Genomic DNA, 19,012 nt, shown 5'->3' with positions numbered 1-19,012 from the left:
TTTCAAGGGAATCATGACAGACTCCTGCCACTAGCCTCGGATGACGACGCTAAAATCGATGATCCTGGTAACTTAGAATTCTTCGCCGCTGATTGGCTATATGTGGGGCCCTCTGAGATCATTCACGCGATCATTGGTTAAAATGACGGAAGCAGTGCCCCACTTAGCGCCATCTTGTGGCTTTGGGTCCTAGTAAGGAGGCGCCCGGTAACGAAATTTCGGGTAAAAAAACAGCGCGCCTGGTTCTCTTGGCCACACGGACCAGCTGCCCGCCGCCGTATCGTCGAAATCTCAGTGACCGGTTAATTACTTAATAATTACAGGCGGACCGCGCTAACACCTAATATGAAAATACTTCCGTACCATCGGTGTTGAAGATGTCACGGAAGTCGGTCGAGCATCTATATCGCCGTTGCGAAAGATTCGTGATCCTGTCCGCGTACGATGGGGAAATCTCCAACAGATGGTTCGAAGTGCTCCATTGGACGGCGCCAGCTGCACGTAACCGCAGCCAGCAAAAAGATCGCACCTTTGCAGCCTAATATCATTGACATCTTCCAACCACTTCCCTGACACCCTGCAACCAAAAAAGCTCGCGCTGGCCACGTGATATCAAAACGACGCGTCGCCAGGAACTATGAACATTTTTTTGAGGCGTTTTTGAAAAGCGCGTCAGTACCTATGTGCTCTGTATTGACCATTTAAACAGCACACAAGGCATCGCATATATTCAACTGTCAAAGAGCCAACCTGTATGATTGCGTGATCGAGTGATTGATATGTCGACTGCATGTGCCGGTAATATTGACTGAGCGAGCACAAAGTACTTCTGGAGCTCCTTGGCGTCGGAGGCTGAAAATGGTATCTCCGATCGGTCCACTAATTTCCGTTCACGGAAAGAAACTCCGCACCTCCCAGTCCTGCACGCTAGTCCGAAATCGGACAAGTGTATAATGGGTATCAACATTTTTTTCACACACCGAATCAACCAAGCAGGCAAAGGAAGAAGAAGAGGAGCTTTCTGCCCGTGTTATGGCGGCTGTAGCAGCACCCTTTTGAATCATTGCGGCCTTGCACCTGAAGACCCAAACACACGTGCATTTCCCCCCCTTTCTCCTCTAACCCGGCTCCCTCTTAAAATCTCCAAACATGCCGACCAAAAAACGCTCCCGCGGGCCAGTATCGAAGATCTCCGCGGCCGCGGCAGCATCTTCGGGGACCCAGATCACTGTGAACAAATCATCTGTTATTCGCTCCTCGTTTTCTCCCTCAGAGTACCAATTGGCCCTTTTCGCCTCTGTCATCCAGGGTTTGGACGCTCAGCATCTGCGGGTTCACGACGTTAATTCCGGCCGGTTACGCTGTGAACATGCTGTGAATCCGAAGGAGGTTATCACCTCTTTGGACTGGGGCTACCATGGCGATGCGGACAGAGATCAGCATCTGAAGAAGAAGCGCAAACGGAGCTCGGGGGTCAATGCTGTCATCGATGCCTCTGAGCCCGGCGATGCCGTCGTCGCATTTGGCACGAATACGTCCGAGATTCGAATGTATTCTCCTGCAGAGGGTAAAATCGTGGCTACGCTTACCGGTGGACATGAAAGGGGAATCCGAGACTTCCGGTTCACCGTCCAGAAGCCTGGTCTGGAAGGTTGGAGCATCGGAGGCGATGCGAAGCTTGTACAGTGGAATCTACAGACTGGAAATGCTATAAGGTATGAAATGCGCCTCCATTACGAGTTCCTGCCTCGTCGTCCTTCGTATTTTCTTTTTTTCTTTCTAATATTATACAAGAGTGATTTCCTTACCTTCGTCGTCCGTCGGAACTTTGGCACCACCGGTTCCTACCAATCCTCCCGTCCTCTGTGCTTCACAAACACCATACCTAATAGATCTCGAGAAGGAGGGCCAAGATTCTGGACCATCATTTAGCGCTATGCGAAATACCGTGCACACACTAATATCATCATCGACTAATTTGGAGTCCCTATCCGAACAATTCCTCGCTATCGACTCTGACCGCTACATGAACCTATTCGACATTCAAAAGAGAAAGTTGCTCGGCTCTCTGGTGACCAAGAAGGAGGTTGAATCCGTAGCATTTTATCCGGCAAGCTCAGATTCCCGAAGCAAGAAACATGATGAGGGTTCACGATCCGCCATTTTTCAGAGGCAGTTGCTTGCGGCCGTGACCCGGGATGGGGCGATTGAATTGTTTTCAAACCCCTTCCATCAAGAGGACGCACAATCCGTCAACGCAACCGCCAGTCTGAAGTCTCGTTTAAAGGCTATGACACGGCGATCAGATGCTACCGTCAAGATCGTTAGACCGGACGCTTCGAGAACGGTTGTTCCCGTCGTCGCTGTTTCCTTCGACGGATCTGACCTTGTTGTCGCATGGGCCGAAGCAGGTGCAAATGTTGTATTTGATAGGATACGTTGGCGGGACGAGGAGACGAAAGAGTTGATACTCCAGGGTGAAAGTGAAATCGCGCGTGGCAAGTCCGCGTCGATGGTTGGCTCAGCTATGATGAATGGCGTGAAGAACATGGGTAAAAGCCATGTAGATGAATCACATACTGTCGTCGAACAAGGTGGCGTCGCAGAGGGAATTATGCGGGATGGTGTGGAAGAAGATGCTTCAGGATTAAGCAATGACGAAGAAGAAGCTTCAGACGTAGAGCAAGAAAAGGCAAACGAGATCCCATCTTCGCATAGCCTAGCAAAAGCAGAGGACAATGACGTTGATATGGCTGACGTTGACGCTGAAGAAGAGGAAGAGGAAGAGGAAGAGGAAGAGGAAGAGGAAGAGGAAGAGGGAGGACCATCGTTTGGCGAGCTCCTACGCGCCAATTCCGCCAAACATATCGACGTGGCCGCAGAACTCGACGAGGCCGAAGTAGGAGCGCTAGTCAGTACCAGACAACCCAAGTCTCTCCAACAATTGCCCTCAGGCCTCTCCGTCGCTACTGTTCTCTCTCAATCTCTTAAAACAAACGATCACAACCTCCTCGAATCCTGCTTTCACACGACAGATGTGAACATCGTCCGCGCCACCATCCAACGCCTCGATTCCTCCCTCGCCGCAACGCTCCTCCAGAAACTTGCTGAACGTCTTGCTTCGAGGCCGGGACGCTATGGACACCTACTTGTCTGGGTACAATGGACATGCGTCGCACATGGTGGTTCGATAGCAGGAAAGCCAGAGATCCTCAAACAAATGACCTCTCTGTTCAAAGTCATGGACCAGCGATCGTCGAGCCTTTCGTCCTTGCTTCTTCTCAAGGGGAAACTAGACATGCTTGACGCCCAGTTAGGATTGAGACGCAGTCTGAACCAGAATCGGGAGGGACGCTTTGAGAGTGATGAGGACGACGTGATTTACGTTGAAGGACAGGAGGATGAGGTGGAGACTGAAGATGATGAACGTCTTGCCATCGAGGATGCGGGTGCGCGACAAACCCGCGATGTTGATATGGGGGATATTACCGGCGATGAGGAAGATGGCGAAGATATGCCCATGGTGGTTAATGGTGCGGTATCGGAATCCGGGGAGGATGAAGGAGACGAGGAGGACGATGAGCTCTTTGACGATGAGGCTGTGGAGTCTGAGGATGGAGAAGGCGCCAGCGAAGAGGAAGATGATGAAGACGAGGATGAGGAGGAGGACGAAGATCTGGGTAGCATGGCTGATTTCATTGCCGATTCTGATGAGGAGTCAGAGATATTGGTCGACCCCCCGGCTTCTACAAAAAAATCTAAAATAAAAAAAGGGTAAAACCAGAGGATAAAGAGGAAAGATGATAGACAGATTGTTGATTGGTTTCTGTATTCTTTTTTTTCCCCCTATGCCGAACTGTCCCCTTTCCACCTCTGGGAAGTTATTCCAATTTTGTCTGTGTTTCAGTACGCAATTTTCCTTTTTCAATTGGGCAAAAAATAACATCTTTGGCATTCAGCATCTTTTATTGACTATCAACTCTCTAGTCGTGAGTGAAGTCTCAAAGAGTTAAATAGCATCTTGTGTTTTGAATACTTGGATGTACTCTACTGTATCTACCAACTTCTCTATGGCTTTTGCAATATACACATGGCGGAGATACACCGGATGAATTTACACTTCAACTTCCAAATCTCTGGGCGGTTAATAGCAGGGCACTCTATAAGGCATTATGGGTTGAAGTGGTGTTGTTCGAGTGTCCATTACTGCACAAGTTACAGCAAGCCGACCGGGTAACCGGCTAACTAAAATAGATTGTATAGAAATACTATGCGGCGCATGTGTTGATAAATATATCTAATCCCTTTTTGCAAGCCGATGCACTATTCCAGGTTGATAGAACAGAGAGAACAGCTTCCGCTCAACTGATCAAATTTTGACCAAAATCATCGAATGATCTCCTTCGAGTCCACAGACGTATCAAGTCCATGCAAACTCTCGAGTATCTGGCTTCCTCCCAATACGCCACTACTTCCTCCAAGGCCCCTAGGCTCACCTCCCCAAACTTCTTGGAACCTGATACTTTCATCGCTACATGCGATGACGATACAGCCTTCTCGTTCAGTTCTAGTGGACCAAATGCGGCCCTCGGTATACCTTACATTAGCTATCTGTGAACTGGATGATGGATCCCTTCCGCCCCTGTGCGGTGATTGTCTCCTTATATGCGAAGGTAAACGACCAGGTGTTCCGTCGTCAGAAGCTTCACTAGTAACTTGCGACCTGCCGGATGCATAAACCGGCATTTGATTGGGTCCCCCAGGATAGCTAATCGCCCAAAGCGCACGTCCAGGGGTGTTGTCATCATATCCTTCCATGTCATCAATGTCTGCCCATGGTATAGCGAGAACCTGCTCGCAGCTTGGCCAGGCAAAGACGGCAATCCGGTAAGGATGAGGAGGTTTGGCGTATCCGAAAGTTGCTGCTATTTCGCGTCGTGTCCTACTCCAGATTAAGCTAGTAACCTGTGCGTACACATTGAGTGAAGCAAGCAATGCGCCTGTAGGGGCGTGCCAAAAGCGTATGCATTGATCGTCAGCTCCGCCGCCGGTAGCAAGCAGTGTTGGCTCCCAAGGCGCGAAAGAGATGGCCTTGACCGCAGCATAATGCCTCAATATATGCTTTTCCCGGCGTGGATGTATGACTGTCTCGGCCTGGGATAACTCAGATAAGGGGTCCTCAGAGCCGACGCTCTCTGCATCCCGAGAGGTAGGGTCAGACAACAAGGACACAGTACTATAATTCTGGTGATGCAGAGGCAAAACTTGATGCATGTGTCGTTGCTTCGGAGGACGCGTACGGATCGCCATGGACGTGTTTGAACATGACTGCTCAGATTGTGTATTGCCAGCAAGAATGCTTGCCGTCTCAAATAAAAGGCAAACGTTATCATTGCCCCCGGTTGCGAAGTACTTCCCATCCGGGGACCAAGAGAGTCCGCATATTTGCTGTGTATGTGAGGCTATCCTAGCAATAAGTGTCATACTTCCGTTCCAATTACGCCGCTTCCTTAACCTAGGTGTAGTCCACTCCAAAGTATAATACCAAACGTTACCTGCATCGTCTCCCACAGCTAAATGTTCAATGCTTGCTGATATTCGTGAAGACCATTCAGATGGGCCGATGCTTGGAGTATCTTTAAAAGAAACGCAGGCCACGCCAGCTGGAAAATGTGCCTCGAATCGGACCTCTGCATCGAAGGTACTCCATAGAGAAAGCTCCCCGTGACGCCGCCCTACGGCAAGAATACTCCACCCCCCCTTTTCCGAGGAAAAGGAAAGAGAGGTCACAACATTGTCCCTAGAGACTTGTTGCAACGGTGGATTTCTGACACCGCCCTGCTCAGACCAAAGATAAACCCGTGACGAAAGGCCAACGGCAAGAACTTTAATTTTGTGACAGTAAGCCAGGGTCGTGGAGTAAAAATCATCACGCAAAAACGGAGCATCCAACACTCGGAACGGAACGGTAGAAACGAGTCGCTCATTCCCTTTCGCCATATTTTTGGGCGACGCTATATGTGGGTTAGTTGACTGCTTGTAGAGAACGCGACGATATCTAAGCAATACAGAAAAATTCATTTTTGCGCGCTATACATTCAAAAAAAATAGGACGAATGTTCTTACTTGGGGTACAGCCAAAATCTTTCGTCCATACACTGTCCTTCCAAGTAAGTGGAGGTCGAACACGACCTGGGGATGAGAGGCTGGATGGGGTATCTGGTGGGGTTCCTGGAATAGTGAACCCAAGGATTCTGGAAGCAGGGTCAAGGTCTAGAGCTAATGCAATGCGGGCTTCGTGAATACGATGCTGCTCCGCATCGGTTTCCTTTCGATCGAACTTCGCGGAGTACCTAGGTGCCACTGTCCCTGACCCACGGTGGTAGCCGATATCGTCAGGGGCTTCAGTTGCGGGGTCACTTAGTGCCGGCGAAGTGCCGCCAACATGCCATACAGCACCTACACTAACCTGTCGTGGCTGCTCTGCCGAACCATTGTCGATAGCCGCGGGCAAGTCAGTAAATCCCATCTCATGAACATGGCGTGGTCGATAATGGGGAATAAGCCCGATATCTATTGGATTAAATCGCCTCGGATTGTTCACAATCCTGGAAGCTGTTGGGATGAAAAACGGGTCTGCGTTTGGATCTCGCCGCCGGTGGGCCTTTTCGTGGGGTGTGAGTAAGTCATGATTCTTGCTCACGCGAAACTGCGTTTCTGGCGGGAAGTGCAGTTCTCTTGATGGAACAAAACGGTCTGGGGAGTTCACGAGGCTACGACTCTCTAGGACAGGGCTTCCATCCTTGCATCTCCTATCAAAGTATGAGGGATCCTTTCTGGGGGAAGCTTGGTCTGGACTAGGGATGAAGACCCCGATCTTCTTCGACGAGGGTTTGCAAGCATCCTGTTCATCGCATAAAACACCTGGATCCTTGTTAGTTTTCGGTGATGGGCAGGGGAGTCGCCCGTCGTTGGAGTCTAGAGCAGAGCGAGGAGAAGGCGAATGTGAAGCACTCGAAGGGGCCTTTTCCGGAGTTTGATGCCAGTCGGGGAAGCCTGAGATATCGTGATAGAAAGGAAAGAGAGGAGCCAAGAAGCCATCGACATTAGAAGATCTTAAGTCTCCTGTTGAACGACATCTCCTGGAACTCATGTTCAAGGTATGCAGACTGCCTCGGACAGAATGGGGCCAGCCGCGACAGATCAACAAATAGACAGACACAACAAAAGCAAGCAATGTAAAGGAGGACACCTAGTGCCTCCGGACTAGGACAACAGTTATCATCATCCCTAAGGGAGCTGTATCCTGAAGTCCATATTTGCAGTCTTCATGGCGAGAAAAAAAAGAGATAGAATGAAAGGTGAAGGTGAAGGTGGAGACGGCGATGGGCAGGCGGAGAAGAGCGAAGGCACGTGCTGCCCTCCATCGCGCATTTCCCCTTGTGGTAACTACGGAGTGGGTGTGTGTGCCTTCCCGATATCGAAGTTGCAGAAAGAGCTGGTCGTTGCTTCTGCTTCTGGTTATTATAAAACATTCCCTGATTAGTAAGCTTATTCTTGCCGCCTTATTAGGCTGCTTATGTAACCAGGCGGCCAGCGAGAAGCTGAACTGAAGCAACGCGGTGGTTACCCAACCAGTTGATCAACTGGGCTTCAGCGGCGTAGTGGAAAGTAGACATATGCCTCGTCGTTGAACAGCACCTGCAACTGCCAGTATGACCAGTGTGTGTATTTAAGGAAACCCGGCATTAGACGATGCCCATGCTAATTTCGGTCAGCACGGAGTCCCTCGAAATGCTGCTCCTCCTCATGACAGGACGGAGGAAGCCAGGAAGAGAGAACGCCAGAAAATCCAAAAATATAGAGACTTGGACCATCTTGTCAGGACAAAGGTGGCGTCCATGAAACACATCCCCTGCCTTGGAATCTTGCCTGTTAATAACTAGGGGTAAAACACAATAGAAGACCGAGCATGACTATACTGAAGATGCGCTGAAGAAGACTTCTGAGCTACTGACCGAAAATGCGGAATACTATTCAATATGGAATTATCGCCGTCTGATTCTACAGTCTCAGCTTGACAACATCAGTGCTACCGGCCCTGCCCATCATGCAGAGAGTATCGGCCAACTGATCCAGGAAGAATTGACGTTCCTGGTGCCTCTTCTGAGGCAGTTCCCCAAGTGCTATTGGATCTGGAACCATCGCCTGTGGGCCCTGAAGCAAACCGTGGGGCGGCTACCACTGCCTCAAGCACTGAGGTTTTGGCAGGAAGAGCTCGCGCTGGTGGGGAAGATGCTGAGTCTGGACGCGAGAAATTTCCATGGCTGGGGTTATCGCCGCGAGATCGTGGACGTCCTGGAGTCCCTGGGCTCAGAGGCAGGAGATCCAAGTGTAGAGGTAAAAGAGAATCGTTTGACCGAAGACGAGTTAAACTACACCACAAAAATGATTGGGGCAAACTTGTCCAACTTTTCTGCCTGGCATAACCGGTCAAAGTTGATATTAAAGATGTTGGACGAACGCTCGGCTGATGATGCTGAAAGGAGAAAGATGCTGGATAACGGTAAAAAGCCTCGTCGAGTTCGCTGAAGAAGCGTAGCATGCTAACACCCAGGAAGAGCTCAAACTGATACACCGTGCTCTAATCGACCCGTATGACCAATCTTTGTGGTTTTACCACCAGAATCTGATGTGCACTTTGGACCGGGCCACGGCCCCCAAAGGTATGGCTCCCAACCTGAGCGACGAGACGCGTCTCGAGTATCTCAAAGGGGAAATCGACGCGATTACTGAGTTACTTGACGAGGAGGAAGACTGTAAATGGATCTACCAAGCGCTTCTAGAATGCACGTTGATTGTCTTGAACATTCAGGGTGCGGTCTCGGCTCGGGTGAAGCGGGACATCTCTGATTGGCTCTCGAACTTGAAACGCCTTGATCCGCTGAGGAGAGGTCGCTGGGAGGATTTAGAGAGATCGCTGATGACTTGAGGGCCTCCATGTTTAACCGTGGGGGCGTATCCCATGAACTAGATATGTACTGTACATACATACTATTCTGTACTACGTATGCCTTTCCTACACTGGCGCTCTCTTGATGGGACTTGTGAACAAGCAAATCATAGATGGCTCAGTGGGAAGAGTCGCAAAGCGCCGGGTTGATTCTGATACTGTGGTGGCGGGCCGTCGGGCGAGGCCTGCTCGGCGTGTCTCAGGAGCTAGTCGAGCAGGGGACGCACGCAGACGATCAACCGTTTCCCGTTGATAAAATTTTTGTCCGGCCTTTCAGACGTTGAAGAAACAATGTGTATTTATGCAGGCCTCACATTCAAGAATGAAAAACGCAGGGACTTGCAATGCATCCCGTAGACCCAACTAGAGATCTCTAGACGCTTGGGACCCCGTTTGTGTTATTTATGGCCACTCCCCCAAACAACGTCCTTCCCGGAGCTTAAAATCCCACGTAACAGTTGGATAATTGTCTTCTCTCTGCCCCATCCTTCACCGAGTTATCGAACCGCCCCGATCCCTGTCCTCTAGACCCTTGGCCATCACCAATTCTCCTTCTTGTCTTCACTCCGCCTTTTGGGTGACCCGCCGCATGGACGAGTTCATCTGCTTCACTGCAATCTGACGTACCTGGCTTGCCGCAGACGGAATCGGAGGCGCCTCGACGCATTACATTCTCACTGCTCGCGATGGTATCCAGCGCGGAGACTACAGATTATGAAGCTGTGAGCAATCCGGAACTCTGATAGCGCTATAACTAACTCGTTTGCTAACTCTGCTTGTCACCAGGACGCCTTCGAGGACGCTCATGACGCACAGGATGCTGCCGACATCTCGACTCCTATCAGCACTACCCGGTCTCTAACAGATCGACGGCCTTCAAACGGATCATTGCCTACTCCAAAAGCCAGCACATTCTCTGCCGCAGATTCTCCAGATCCAGACGAAGAATCGCTCCAGGATTCGCCAGCCTCGCCCCCGGAAGATGGCACGTCAAAGAAACCAAAACAGCCCAAATCTCCTCTCCTCACCACACACCGGTTGTCTACCTCTTCGTTAGACGATATCGTCCTTACGAGCTCCAAGGACGACGAGGCTACGAGTCCACCCACTTCTCACTCCAGCCCCGTTGCCGATGCTCCTCCTCCCCTACCCACAAGAGATTCTAAGCACGGCTCACGGCTTCAAGGTCTCTCCGCTACACTCCCTTCAGTCCCCTGGGGTCCTCCGCCTGTAAATAGAAATGCTCCTCCACCGTCGCAACCGCCACCCTCCGCTCCTAGTAGAAAACTCACCAGCCCGTTTGCCTGGCTCTCCAGAGGGCAAAATGCCCAGAAAGAAAACAAAACAGCAACAAGTAACCGGAGAAATACCGGTGCATCGGTCTCCACGACTTTGAGCAACCCTGACATGCTGGCGCGCTTCGATGGTAGCGATGGAGATGCAGGGAGTACAGATTCACGGAAGCAGTTGCGGAACAGCCTGAAGGACCAATTTAAGCTTCTCAGAATGCGTGAAGAGGGCAGCGGAGATGATCAGGTCGCACTCGCAGATGGCCAAGAAGAAAAGGGTTCTGGTATGCTAAGTACACCTCCAAGTGTGCCCGACCTGGATACTACCTCGCCCCAACCTTCTCCTTTGCCGTCTCCTCTACCGTCAACGATAAATCCAAACCTTGCTCCTGGAACGGTTGCCGGGATCTCAGCCTCTGCTACGGATGCCGCAGCACCTGTAAACTGGGAACTATGGCAGCAGGTCGTAAACCAGGGCCTGGAAGCGTTCAGTGGAACCAGTGCGGAAGAGTTGAATTTGGCTATTAGACGAGGGATTCCCCAGACTATTCGAGGTGTTATTTGGCAGGTTCTTGCCGATAGTAGGAACCCCAATCTTGAGGATGTGTATAGAGAACTTTGCACACGGGGTACCGATAAAGAACGCGAAAAACATTGGGGCACGCCATCTCCCACTTCTCTGAACGGCCAAACAAATGGAGGGCCAAAGGAGAAAGGCTCGTCGCCATCATCACGCTCCTCACTTCATTCGGATAATTCTACACAGCTTCCAGCGCCATCGATATCCGAGAAAGAAACAGAGGCCATGATCAAAGCACAAGCTGAGTTGGAGGAGACACGAAAGCAAAAGGCAAAGGAAGATGCTGCTGCTCTTGTTAAGCTGGAGAAGGCTATCAGGCGGGACCTGGGCTCTCGGACCAGCTATTCGAAGTATTTCATGTCACAACGAAACCAAGAAGCGCTATTTAATGTTTGTAAAGCTTACGCTTTGTACGACGGTGGGGTTGGCTACGCCCAGGGAATGAATTTCATAGTGATGCCTTTATTGTTTAATGTAAGTGCCGACAAGAGAGTTGACGATTCAATACCTACTGACTTGGAAATCCAGATGGACGATGGGGAGGCTTTTACACTTTTAGTGAAGCTTATGAACAAATACGGGCTACGAAATATGTTCATTCACGATATGCCCGGTCTTCACCGCCATCTTTACCAGTTCGAACGCCTGCTGGAAGACTTGGAGCCCGCATTGACTTGCCACCTCCGTCGTCGTGGCGTTAGCCCCCAGCTTTATGCGACACAGTGGTTCCTTACACTATTCGCGTATCGCTTCCCATTGCAGCTTGTACTCCGTATTTATGACTTGATATTCGAGCAAGGTCTTGAGAGTGCAATCCTTCGTTTCGCTGTTGCGATCATGCGCCGTAATGTCGATGCGTTACTCGGGATGAGCGATATGACTTCGCTAACAAGCTTCCTAAAGGAAAAGCTATTTGACGTATACATCGACAAACAGCCGTCTCCCAGCTCCATTCTTGAGTCTGGTTTCTTTGGAAGTTCTGGGGCAAGCGACAAGGAAATCTATCGAGCGGATATCATGGTTGAGGATGCATGCGCGATTAATCTTACACCTGAGATGATCCAGACATATAATTCCGAATGGGAAGAGAAGACTCGCACAGAAAAGGAATTAGCTGCTGAGATAGAAGGGTACAAACACACCATAGCCACGCAGGCAGCGCGGATCCGATCACTTGAAGAGCATGCAGAGAAGTCGGATAAAGAACATGTCCAGATTGCATCGGAGCTGGTACGCATTAAGGTTGAAAATGAAGAGCTAAAGGATTCGAACGAGGGTCTCAAAGTCGAAGTTGCCGAGCTCAAAGTGGTAGTCGATCGTCAGCCAGCTGAGCTAGAAGAGAAGTTAAGAACAGAAATGGACCGCATTATGAAACGGAATATCGAAGTCCAGAACGAAAATAGGGCAATGGAGGAGCAGATGGCGGAGATGGAAAAGGATCTGGTGGAGGCAAAGATGAAATGGGCAGAGGTAAATACCGTCATATATATCCTGCTTTTATCCTGAGAAACCAATCTCTCCTCTCCCCCCCCCCCCCCCCCCCCCCTTTTTTTTTTTTTTTTTCTTTTTTTCCAATAGCAATTTTTGATGCTGATAGTCAATCAATGCAGATCTCGGAAAACCATGAAACGCTCAAGCAGAAGTGGAGTGATTTGCGAAAGGCCTTGGATGGTTAGACAAATCCCCGACTCCTGCCGCTCGATCACGTTTTGTGTACATGTTATGCTTCTTGGCTGCGCTGTGTTTCGGAGGGTTGAACACAGGTGATGCCTGTTCTTGAGGAACATGCTGTCCCATTAGAAACTGCCGACTGGGCAAAGACTACCCCAAAGGACATGTACAGAGTATGCATACCTACATTGAGTCCAACATATGTTTCCATACCATTGTCTTTTTAAACCAGCTTTTTTTTATCATGTACACGGTTTAGCGTTGCATGTTTCAACAATACTTTCCCTGCTGCTACTACTATACATTACTGCTGGTACTAAACTCCCATGTCGTTACAATTCTTTTGTGTGCTTGTCTTACGATAGCAATGAACGGCAATAGCTATTTCACCCTTTCTCTCTGGCAGCCTCCGTCTTAGATTGAGATAGGATGTGCCCTGGGTTGTTTAAGTAGTCTAATTCCTGGCATATGTTAAACAGTGTAAAACTTCAGTTAACTGGATTATTTTGTTTATCTTTCATAAAAGTCTGTTCCATTCCCGGTGTGCTTACGATCATGGTGATGTTTTAAGTGGTGTTGAGCGGAGATATAGCTGATCGTTCCTTCATCACAGTATCCTTTTCCCAAACACCATGTCTTCCAATTCATTCCGCCAATAACCTATATGAAACCCGAAATGAGACCAAGGGAAAAAAGTCAGCTCAAGACCATACGTCAATCATAGATTTCCTCTCAGTGCTTGTTCGCGCTCAAAAGCCTGAAACAAGGCCTTGAAGTTACCAGCACCAAAGCCGTCAAAATTATTGCGCTGGATGATTTCAATAAATACAGTCGGGCGATCGAGGACATGTTTCGCAAAGATCTGCAAAAGGTAACCCCCCTCATCGAAATCGATAAGAATGTTTAGCTTTTGAAGAAGCTCGACACTTTCGTTGAGTACCAGGTTGGATTGATCCAATTTCTCTCTGATTTCAGTGTAGTAGGTGGTAGGTACTGAGAGGAATTGCATTCCTCGTTCGCGAAGGTTCGTGACTGCAGTGATGATATCGTCGGTTCGGAAGGCAATATGCTGAACACCTGCTCCGTTGTAGTAATCGACAAATCTTCAATAGGTTAGTATGAAACATGGATGTGGCGGAAAGTAGCAACTATAATAGGGGGTAGAGTCGCACTCTTCAATCTGAGACCTCTTTTTCCCCACAGCAGGTTCATTGAGTGGCATCTTGATCACTTCATCTGGGGATGCGATAACAATCGAGCGCATTGCGGAATAGTCAGAGCACATTAAATTATCATCTACTGACCAATACCGGTGGAAATCAAGGCACTCCTCATAACTGTTCACATGTTATCTTATGCTGTAAAATTTAAAACGCTCCGAAGTGTGTGAGCATATAAGAGATCCAGGACGACTTACAATTTGACAGCTTTATCCACTCCATTCCATGGTTGATTACCAACGCAATGGTCGATATCAATGAAGTTGACTGCAGGTAGATGGTTATTGATCAGGTCCCTTTCGTTTACAATCGTATATCCAGGGAGGAATGGACCGTTGTATGTTTCTCGATTGATGAATGTATGGGTCGTATCTCCATATGCACCGATAGTGGCCATCTGGATCTCACCACTGAATGGAGACTCAGATTGGACAATGGTAGGATCAGCCACCGGACGGGCACCGTGCTTCACAGCCTTGTCCCAGATTTCCTTGACATCTGTGGTGACCCTAAAAGCAATATCCTTGACACCATCGCCGTGTTTAGTGAGATGTTCATGTATCTCTCTCAACAGAATCTTCTCAGATTCCGGAACGCTCTCATCCGTAGGCCCACAGATAGGGGCAATAAAAACGAATCGTGCATCCCCATTTTCAACAACGTATGAAGCAATATAAGGAGAGCCATTTTCGGGTCCCTTGTAGGCGATCTGGGTAAAATTCATACGAGAAATGTAGTAGGAGGCGGTTTGTTTTGCATTTCCAACGTACCACGTAACGTGGTCGAAGCCAACATAACCAGGTCCGAATCTCAATGCGATTTCGGGCTTCAACCCTTCCAGTCCAGGCATTCTGTGGGAGAAGCACTTTGGTATAGTCAAAGAGAAAACTGAATGAAGCTTTTAAAATACACCGCGCCCCGTCTTGACTAGACAATGCCAAGATGAGCTTAACCAGCAGAAGAAGAAAAGGGTGAGGTGACAAAAGAGAACAAGTGAAGTAGCTTTTACTTATGCACAAGCAGAAAAATTTCCCTCAAAAGAGTTATCTGTACTGAGGAAGGCGTGGGAGTGTTTTGATCTAGGTGTCAATCAGTTTAAATTGAATTGTGAGATTCGAAATAACCAGACAATGACTAGCTAGTTTTGCCTCCTCTGATCGTCACTAACTAGATGGAGAAACCCTCTTTGTAATCCCCTGGCTGAGCTTCGCGCGAAAACCCGGGAAGTTACCTCAATGGCGGATCACCCGCTGCTGCAGCAGGACCGATTGATACGGGGCGAGCGGATCTCAGCCCGATGGGGAATATTAGTGTACAGAAATACGCGCTTCACGCAGCAAGATACGGGCAAAGAAAGCCTGGGGGCCCTGGTCCAGTGACTATTGATATTTGACCGCCACATGCAACTGTACCAACAGCAGAGGCGTAACGACGAAGAACGGATGGGCCTGCTTGTCATGCTGAGCTCACATCCGGAGACTAATGGAAATCGCGGATTATCAGGCTGGGGCGGCCGAAGAAAGAACTACCATAGTGAGGTGAAGTGCGAGGACGCTGGCCTCGCAGCTCCGAGGTACTTGTCGTCTACCATTCACAAAGACCATCGGAAGGTGGCTTCCCCCAGGTGTTGCAGGTGAAGGGCGGCCAAGACCCTTGCAACAGGGAATGGTACTCCGTATTCCAGTCCAGATTCCACGTCTTGCTCAAATCTGCAAGCCAAGTCGCGGGTCTGCGCCATCAACTCTTTGGCATCTTATCCCGTGGGCCTTTCAGAGACCAGGGCCGGGGCCCGAAATTCATAACACGACCGTCCGCCCCATCGTTTATCCCGGCATGGTTGGCGCAAACTTTGGCTGATCGAACTGCTGGCCCGCGAAAAAAGTGCGAATAGGAGTGGCGATATTGATGGTGAAAGCCGTTTCCAGGAATGCCGCCGTCGTCGCCACGCAACACATCACTAACTAACCGGTTCGGGTCTCGCCGAGAAGAGTAGCCTGTACCTAATAATCTCCGCAATTTCCAGCTCCTCCACGCTGGGGTTTCCGTCGGGGTGCGCAGCAGTGTCTCTGGCGGCCGACCTCATAATATGTCCTGCTCCACTTGAATCCTTGCTTTGGCGCCGTCGTATGATGGCCAATGGCTTAGGGAGCTTTTTGACCTCCCCTGTGAGACGCTGATGCCGGCCGACGTAAAGATGGACGCGTTTCATCCACGAACCACTGCTTGGAGGGTTTGAAGCATCATAATCTGGAAACACGAGGCGGCCAATTGGGGTTTGAGCATGGAATTCTGACTGCAAGTCTGTTTGTTCATCGTTGTAGTGCGGCTCATTGGAAGGCAAGTTAATTGTTCCTTGGAGTTCGAGGATTGCCAGCCCAGAGGGTGTATTTAGCAAGGTAGGAAGCGGGTTTGCAATGTCCTCATTGAGCCGGGTCTGGCACTTTAAATGAATAGGAATAGTAGGCATTTTTACCAGAGCGACAACCAGTTCGTTTGTCGCGGTTGTGAGGAGAGGGAGAGTGGAAGGAAGAAAAGGTGAGCGGGGCGGAAATTTGAAGAGGAGCGGAGGGGCCAAGCCCGGAAACTGTAACTTTACAACTTCGCTAGCTGGAGGCGGCCGCCAGAACAGAGCAGTATCAGCTCCCCTAAGATTTCCTTACGGCCTACAGACTAAATTCCCTTATTATAGCCCCTATGTGATCCTTTTAGCCTTTGCCATTGTGCCAAAGAGCAACAAACAGGAAATATCCCAACATCTTAGCAACCCGAACCTCAGCGCTGTAAGAGAGCGGGAACCTCTTTAGTCTTCTTAGAAACCATCCCTACTAACCTAGGCCCCATCCCTCCTTGGGTATCAGGTCAAAGAGGAGGTCATAATAGATTCTGTGGTTTATTGTCACTGTTTTCTTGGGATCTTCCATTACTTCATAACACAGAGATAATCACTGTATTCAGGGAAATAATCTAGCTGGGCAGCAATGACCTTCATTTCTCTCCATCATTCCTTTCCTTTCCTTGTGTTTAGGTCTAGTTCATTACGCAGTGCTATGCCAACCCTTCAAGCAAAAAGTTGCTCCAAACACCCCAGGGAACATACTGCTGTTTGGTAGATGATCATTCTCTAAAGGCTCGGCAACCACACAGCATCAATGAAAATTTCAAAATTGTCCAGCAAGTATACTGAAGCAACATAGGTCGAACACAAATTGAGGTAAGTTCTCCCCTGCAGCAATTTTTTAATGCGCTCAAAGCTCATGAGCGGTAGGCATAAGGATGGCAACTGAGGTATCGAGCAGACTTTTTTATCATTTCCTGGGAGCGCTGAAGAGAACACACAGCTTTAGCAATTTTTCTTTTCCATTAGGCCTGCCTCAGACGAGTATGTCGTATTCCGCTTCCAAGACATGGATATCACCTCAGACCAAGGAGCTGGAGACATGGACAAAGATCCGCGACTCCATCATGCGCATATCCCCTCGCTCTCCGTTCATTCCCAAAACATTTGCCGACTGGCTGGAGCACCGACTCGCGATAAAGGAGGACCAACTTCGAAAAGTCGTGAGGAAAATTGCAAGAATAAGTGGAAGAGATGATCGCCAGGAGACAACGATACATCCAGTTTTGGGGGTAAAAGAGATCGAGGACCGCCGGGCTTTGGTTCTAGCTCGCGAAACTATATGGAGACAATCCTTGGAGTCCTTCCCGGGCCGTCGCTTGGCACCATGGCCTTCATACGAAGAATACAAACACGAAGGGGACGACCGTAGCAAATCAGGGTATAGACGATTTCTTCCGTTGCCAAGAGACCCTGGCAACGTTACCGTAAATTGGAAGCAGCGAAAGCCGTTACCACAATATCTTTTCGATGAAGTGGGACGGCGAACAACAGTGGACAACGAGGAAGACAAAGAACCGGGCCTGGATGAACTGCTTGCTATGGAATTCGTCGGTGCTTCACTCATATTGCTGCTTGACTCATAGCAGTTTCTTCTCCTTATTTTGGAAAGCGAAGCCAAATCGAGGGCGTTTGAGCGATTTTAAAGTTCAAGACAGGTCGAACAGGGCTGATGAGTAGGCGGGGCATGAGGACGTGGTAGAGTTAATCACTTAACTTATTGTTCCAGGGATGGCCAGAGACCATCTTCTGGGGCGCGGGTTGCCTTTGGGAATGCCTCCATCTATACGGAGTTGATGTGATCGAAACACGGGGAACAGATCCAGGTGGACGTTGAAGGATCCCCGCCCACAAGAATACCTGGAGCTTTATTCTATGGCTAGTAATCAGTGGAGGTTCTAATGTGTTATATAACTCAGAAACCAGGTTACGTACGTTCATCGATCACTTCATAGACGAATTGCAGATGTCCTTAAGGTTATTCAATCCTTTTACTACGTCTTCCGCGATGGTAATATCCGCACCAGGAAGGTTGTTGAGCTTCCCGTAGCGCAGGTCGCTGAGCTCTTCAACTGTCGTAGTAAGGCCTGCTAGAATAGAAGAGCACTCTTTCTCGGTGGCTTCGATTTCCTTTTCCACGGCAGATATGGCACGTTGCATTTCCGGTAAAATGGTGTCAAGGGTATGAGCGTCTTCCGGAGCAGTGGTGGAAGGCTGGCCGAATAATTGAATGTCCATGTCTATTTCCATTTTATCGCGTGCATCTAGATTGGATACGCCTCTTTGAGCATAAGATTGTCGGAGCTCTTCCTTTTGTTTTTCTCCGTTCTTGACCTCTCTCTCAATATTTTCTTTGACCAAGGCAATATCCTGAGCCCGGACATGCTGTAGCTCGCGATAGAGAGTCCTGATCTGGGGATGAGACCTTAGTTTCTTTGGGAAGAGCTCCGTAAATTTCTCAAGAGATATGATCCTAGGGAGTGGTGATGGCGAAATGAGAAAGTTAGAGAGAATCGATTCCTCAGATGGAGCCATAGCAAAGAAAATCCACGAGCTCAATAGGCCTGACAGTTTACTGGTGGAGCATGTAGCGTAGCAGATACATATGGCTTCCCCAGCAGCTCATTTAAGCCGAAATTAATATTGTGTCCCGGTGTGTATCTAGTCCGTACAGCTTGGAGAGGAAGTGAATTGACGTTGGCGATGTGTTACAATACAGTACCAAGTTACATGCTAAAAATAAGAGTTTGTCGCAGCAGATCATGTGATATTCGCCGTATTAATTACATCAAGCAATACTACTGCGCAACGCCAATTTTGTCGCGTCGAACCCAGCCTGCGCGA

General features: G+C 49.1%; 8 protein-coding genes across 8 annotated transcripts; 4 read left to right on the top strand and 4 right to left on the bottom strand.

The window, feature by feature from the left end:
* The first annotated feature begins 1,000 nt into the window (after window positions 1-1,000).
* On the top strand, window positions 1,001-3,939 carry UTP5 (Small subunit (SSU) processome component). Its single transcript, XM_003065709.2, has 2 exons — window positions 1,001-1,715; window positions 1,795-3,939. Exons 1-2 carry the CDS (start codon window positions 1,150-1,152, stop codon window positions 3,776-3,778), a joined length of 2,550 nt encoding a protein of 849 aa, XP_003065755.2. The 5' UTR covers window positions 1,001-1,149; the 3' UTR covers window positions 3,779-3,939.
* A 447-nt stretch (window positions 3,940-4,386) lies between these two features.
* D8B26_001737 (uncharacterized protein) lies at window positions 4,387-7,153 on the bottom strand (the record flags this gene model as incomplete). The annotated part of the gene is made up of 2 exons (XM_003065708.2): window positions 4,387-6,014; window positions 6,127-7,153. The coding sequence occupies 2 exons, from the start codon at window positions 7,151-7,153 to the stop codon at window positions 4,387-4,389; spliced, it is 2,655 nt and encodes an 884-aa protein (XP_003065754.2).
* A 493-nt stretch (window positions 7,154-7,646) lies between these two features.
* On the top strand, window positions 7,647-9,069 carry BET4 (Rab geranylgeranyltransferase). Its single transcript, XM_066123624.1, has 4 exons — window positions 7,647-7,724; window positions 7,779-7,892; window positions 7,963-8,566; window positions 8,622-9,069. Exons 1-4 carry the CDS (start codon window positions 7,716-7,718, stop codon window positions 8,990-8,992), a joined length of 1,098 nt encoding a protein of 365 aa, XP_065979699.1. The 5' UTR covers window positions 7,647-7,715; the 3' UTR covers window positions 8,993-9,069.
* Window positions 9,070-9,518: 449 nt separating this feature from the next.
* On the top strand, window positions 9,519-12,765 carry GYP5 (GTPase-activating protein). The gene is made up of 4 exons (XM_003065706.2): window positions 9,519-9,735; window positions 9,800-11,356; window positions 11,411-12,352; window positions 12,493-12,765. The coding sequence occupies exons 1-4, from the start codon at window positions 9,700-9,702 to the stop codon at window positions 12,556-12,558; spliced, it is 2,601 nt and encodes an 866-aa protein (XP_003065752.1). The 5' UTR covers window positions 9,519-9,699; the 3' UTR covers window positions 12,559-12,765.
* A 315-nt stretch (window positions 12,766-13,080) lies between these two features.
* D8B26_001734 (uncharacterized protein) lies at window positions 13,081-15,171 on the bottom strand. The gene is made up of 3 exons (XM_003065705.2): window positions 13,971-15,171; window positions 13,726-13,890; window positions 13,081-13,656 (listed from the first exon to the last, which is right to left on the bottom strand). The coding sequence occupies exons 1-3, from the start codon at window positions 14,621-14,623 to the stop codon at window positions 13,272-13,274; spliced, it is 1,203 nt and encodes a 400-aa protein (XP_003065751.1). The 5' UTR covers window positions 14,624-15,171; the 3' UTR covers window positions 13,081-13,271.
* Window positions 15,172-15,462: 291 nt separating this feature from the next.
* On the bottom strand, window positions 15,463-16,240 carry D8B26_001733 (uncharacterized protein; the record flags this gene model as incomplete). Its single annotated transcript, XM_003065704.2, has 1 exon — window positions 15,463-16,240. The coding sequence occupies one exon, from the start codon at window positions 16,238-16,240 to the stop codon at window positions 15,731-15,733; it is 510 nt and encodes a 169-aa protein (XP_003065750.1). The 3' UTR covers window positions 15,463-15,730.
* A 914-nt stretch (window positions 16,241-17,154) lies between these two features.
* Window positions 17,155-17,754, top strand: D8B26_001732 (uncharacterized protein; the record flags this gene model as incomplete). Its single annotated transcript, XM_003065703.2, has 1 exon — window positions 17,155-17,754. One exon carries the CDS (start codon window positions 17,155-17,157, stop codon window positions 17,752-17,754), a length of 600 nt encoding a protein of 199 aa, XP_003065749.2.
* Window positions 17,755-18,112: 358 nt separating this feature from the next.
* On the bottom strand, window positions 18,113-18,703 carry D8B26_001731 (uncharacterized protein; the record flags this gene model as incomplete). Its single annotated transcript, XM_003065702.2, has 1 exon — window positions 18,113-18,703. The coding sequence occupies one exon, from the start codon at window positions 18,701-18,703 to the stop codon at window positions 18,113-18,115; it is 591 nt and encodes a 196-aa protein (XP_003065748.1).
* Between the last annotated feature and the right edge of the window lie 309 nt (window positions 18,704-19,012).

The sequence above is a fragment of the Coccidioides posadasii genome, chromosome 1 (genome assembly GCF_018416015.2).
Source record: "Coccidioides posadasii str. Silveira chromosome 1, complete sequence".
NCBI lineage: Eukaryota > Fungi > Ascomycota > Eurotiomycetes > Onygenales > Onygenaceae > Coccidioides > Coccidioides posadasii.
Note: the sequence above shows the minus strand (reverse complement) of the source record. Positions and strands in the feature narration are given on the sequence as shown.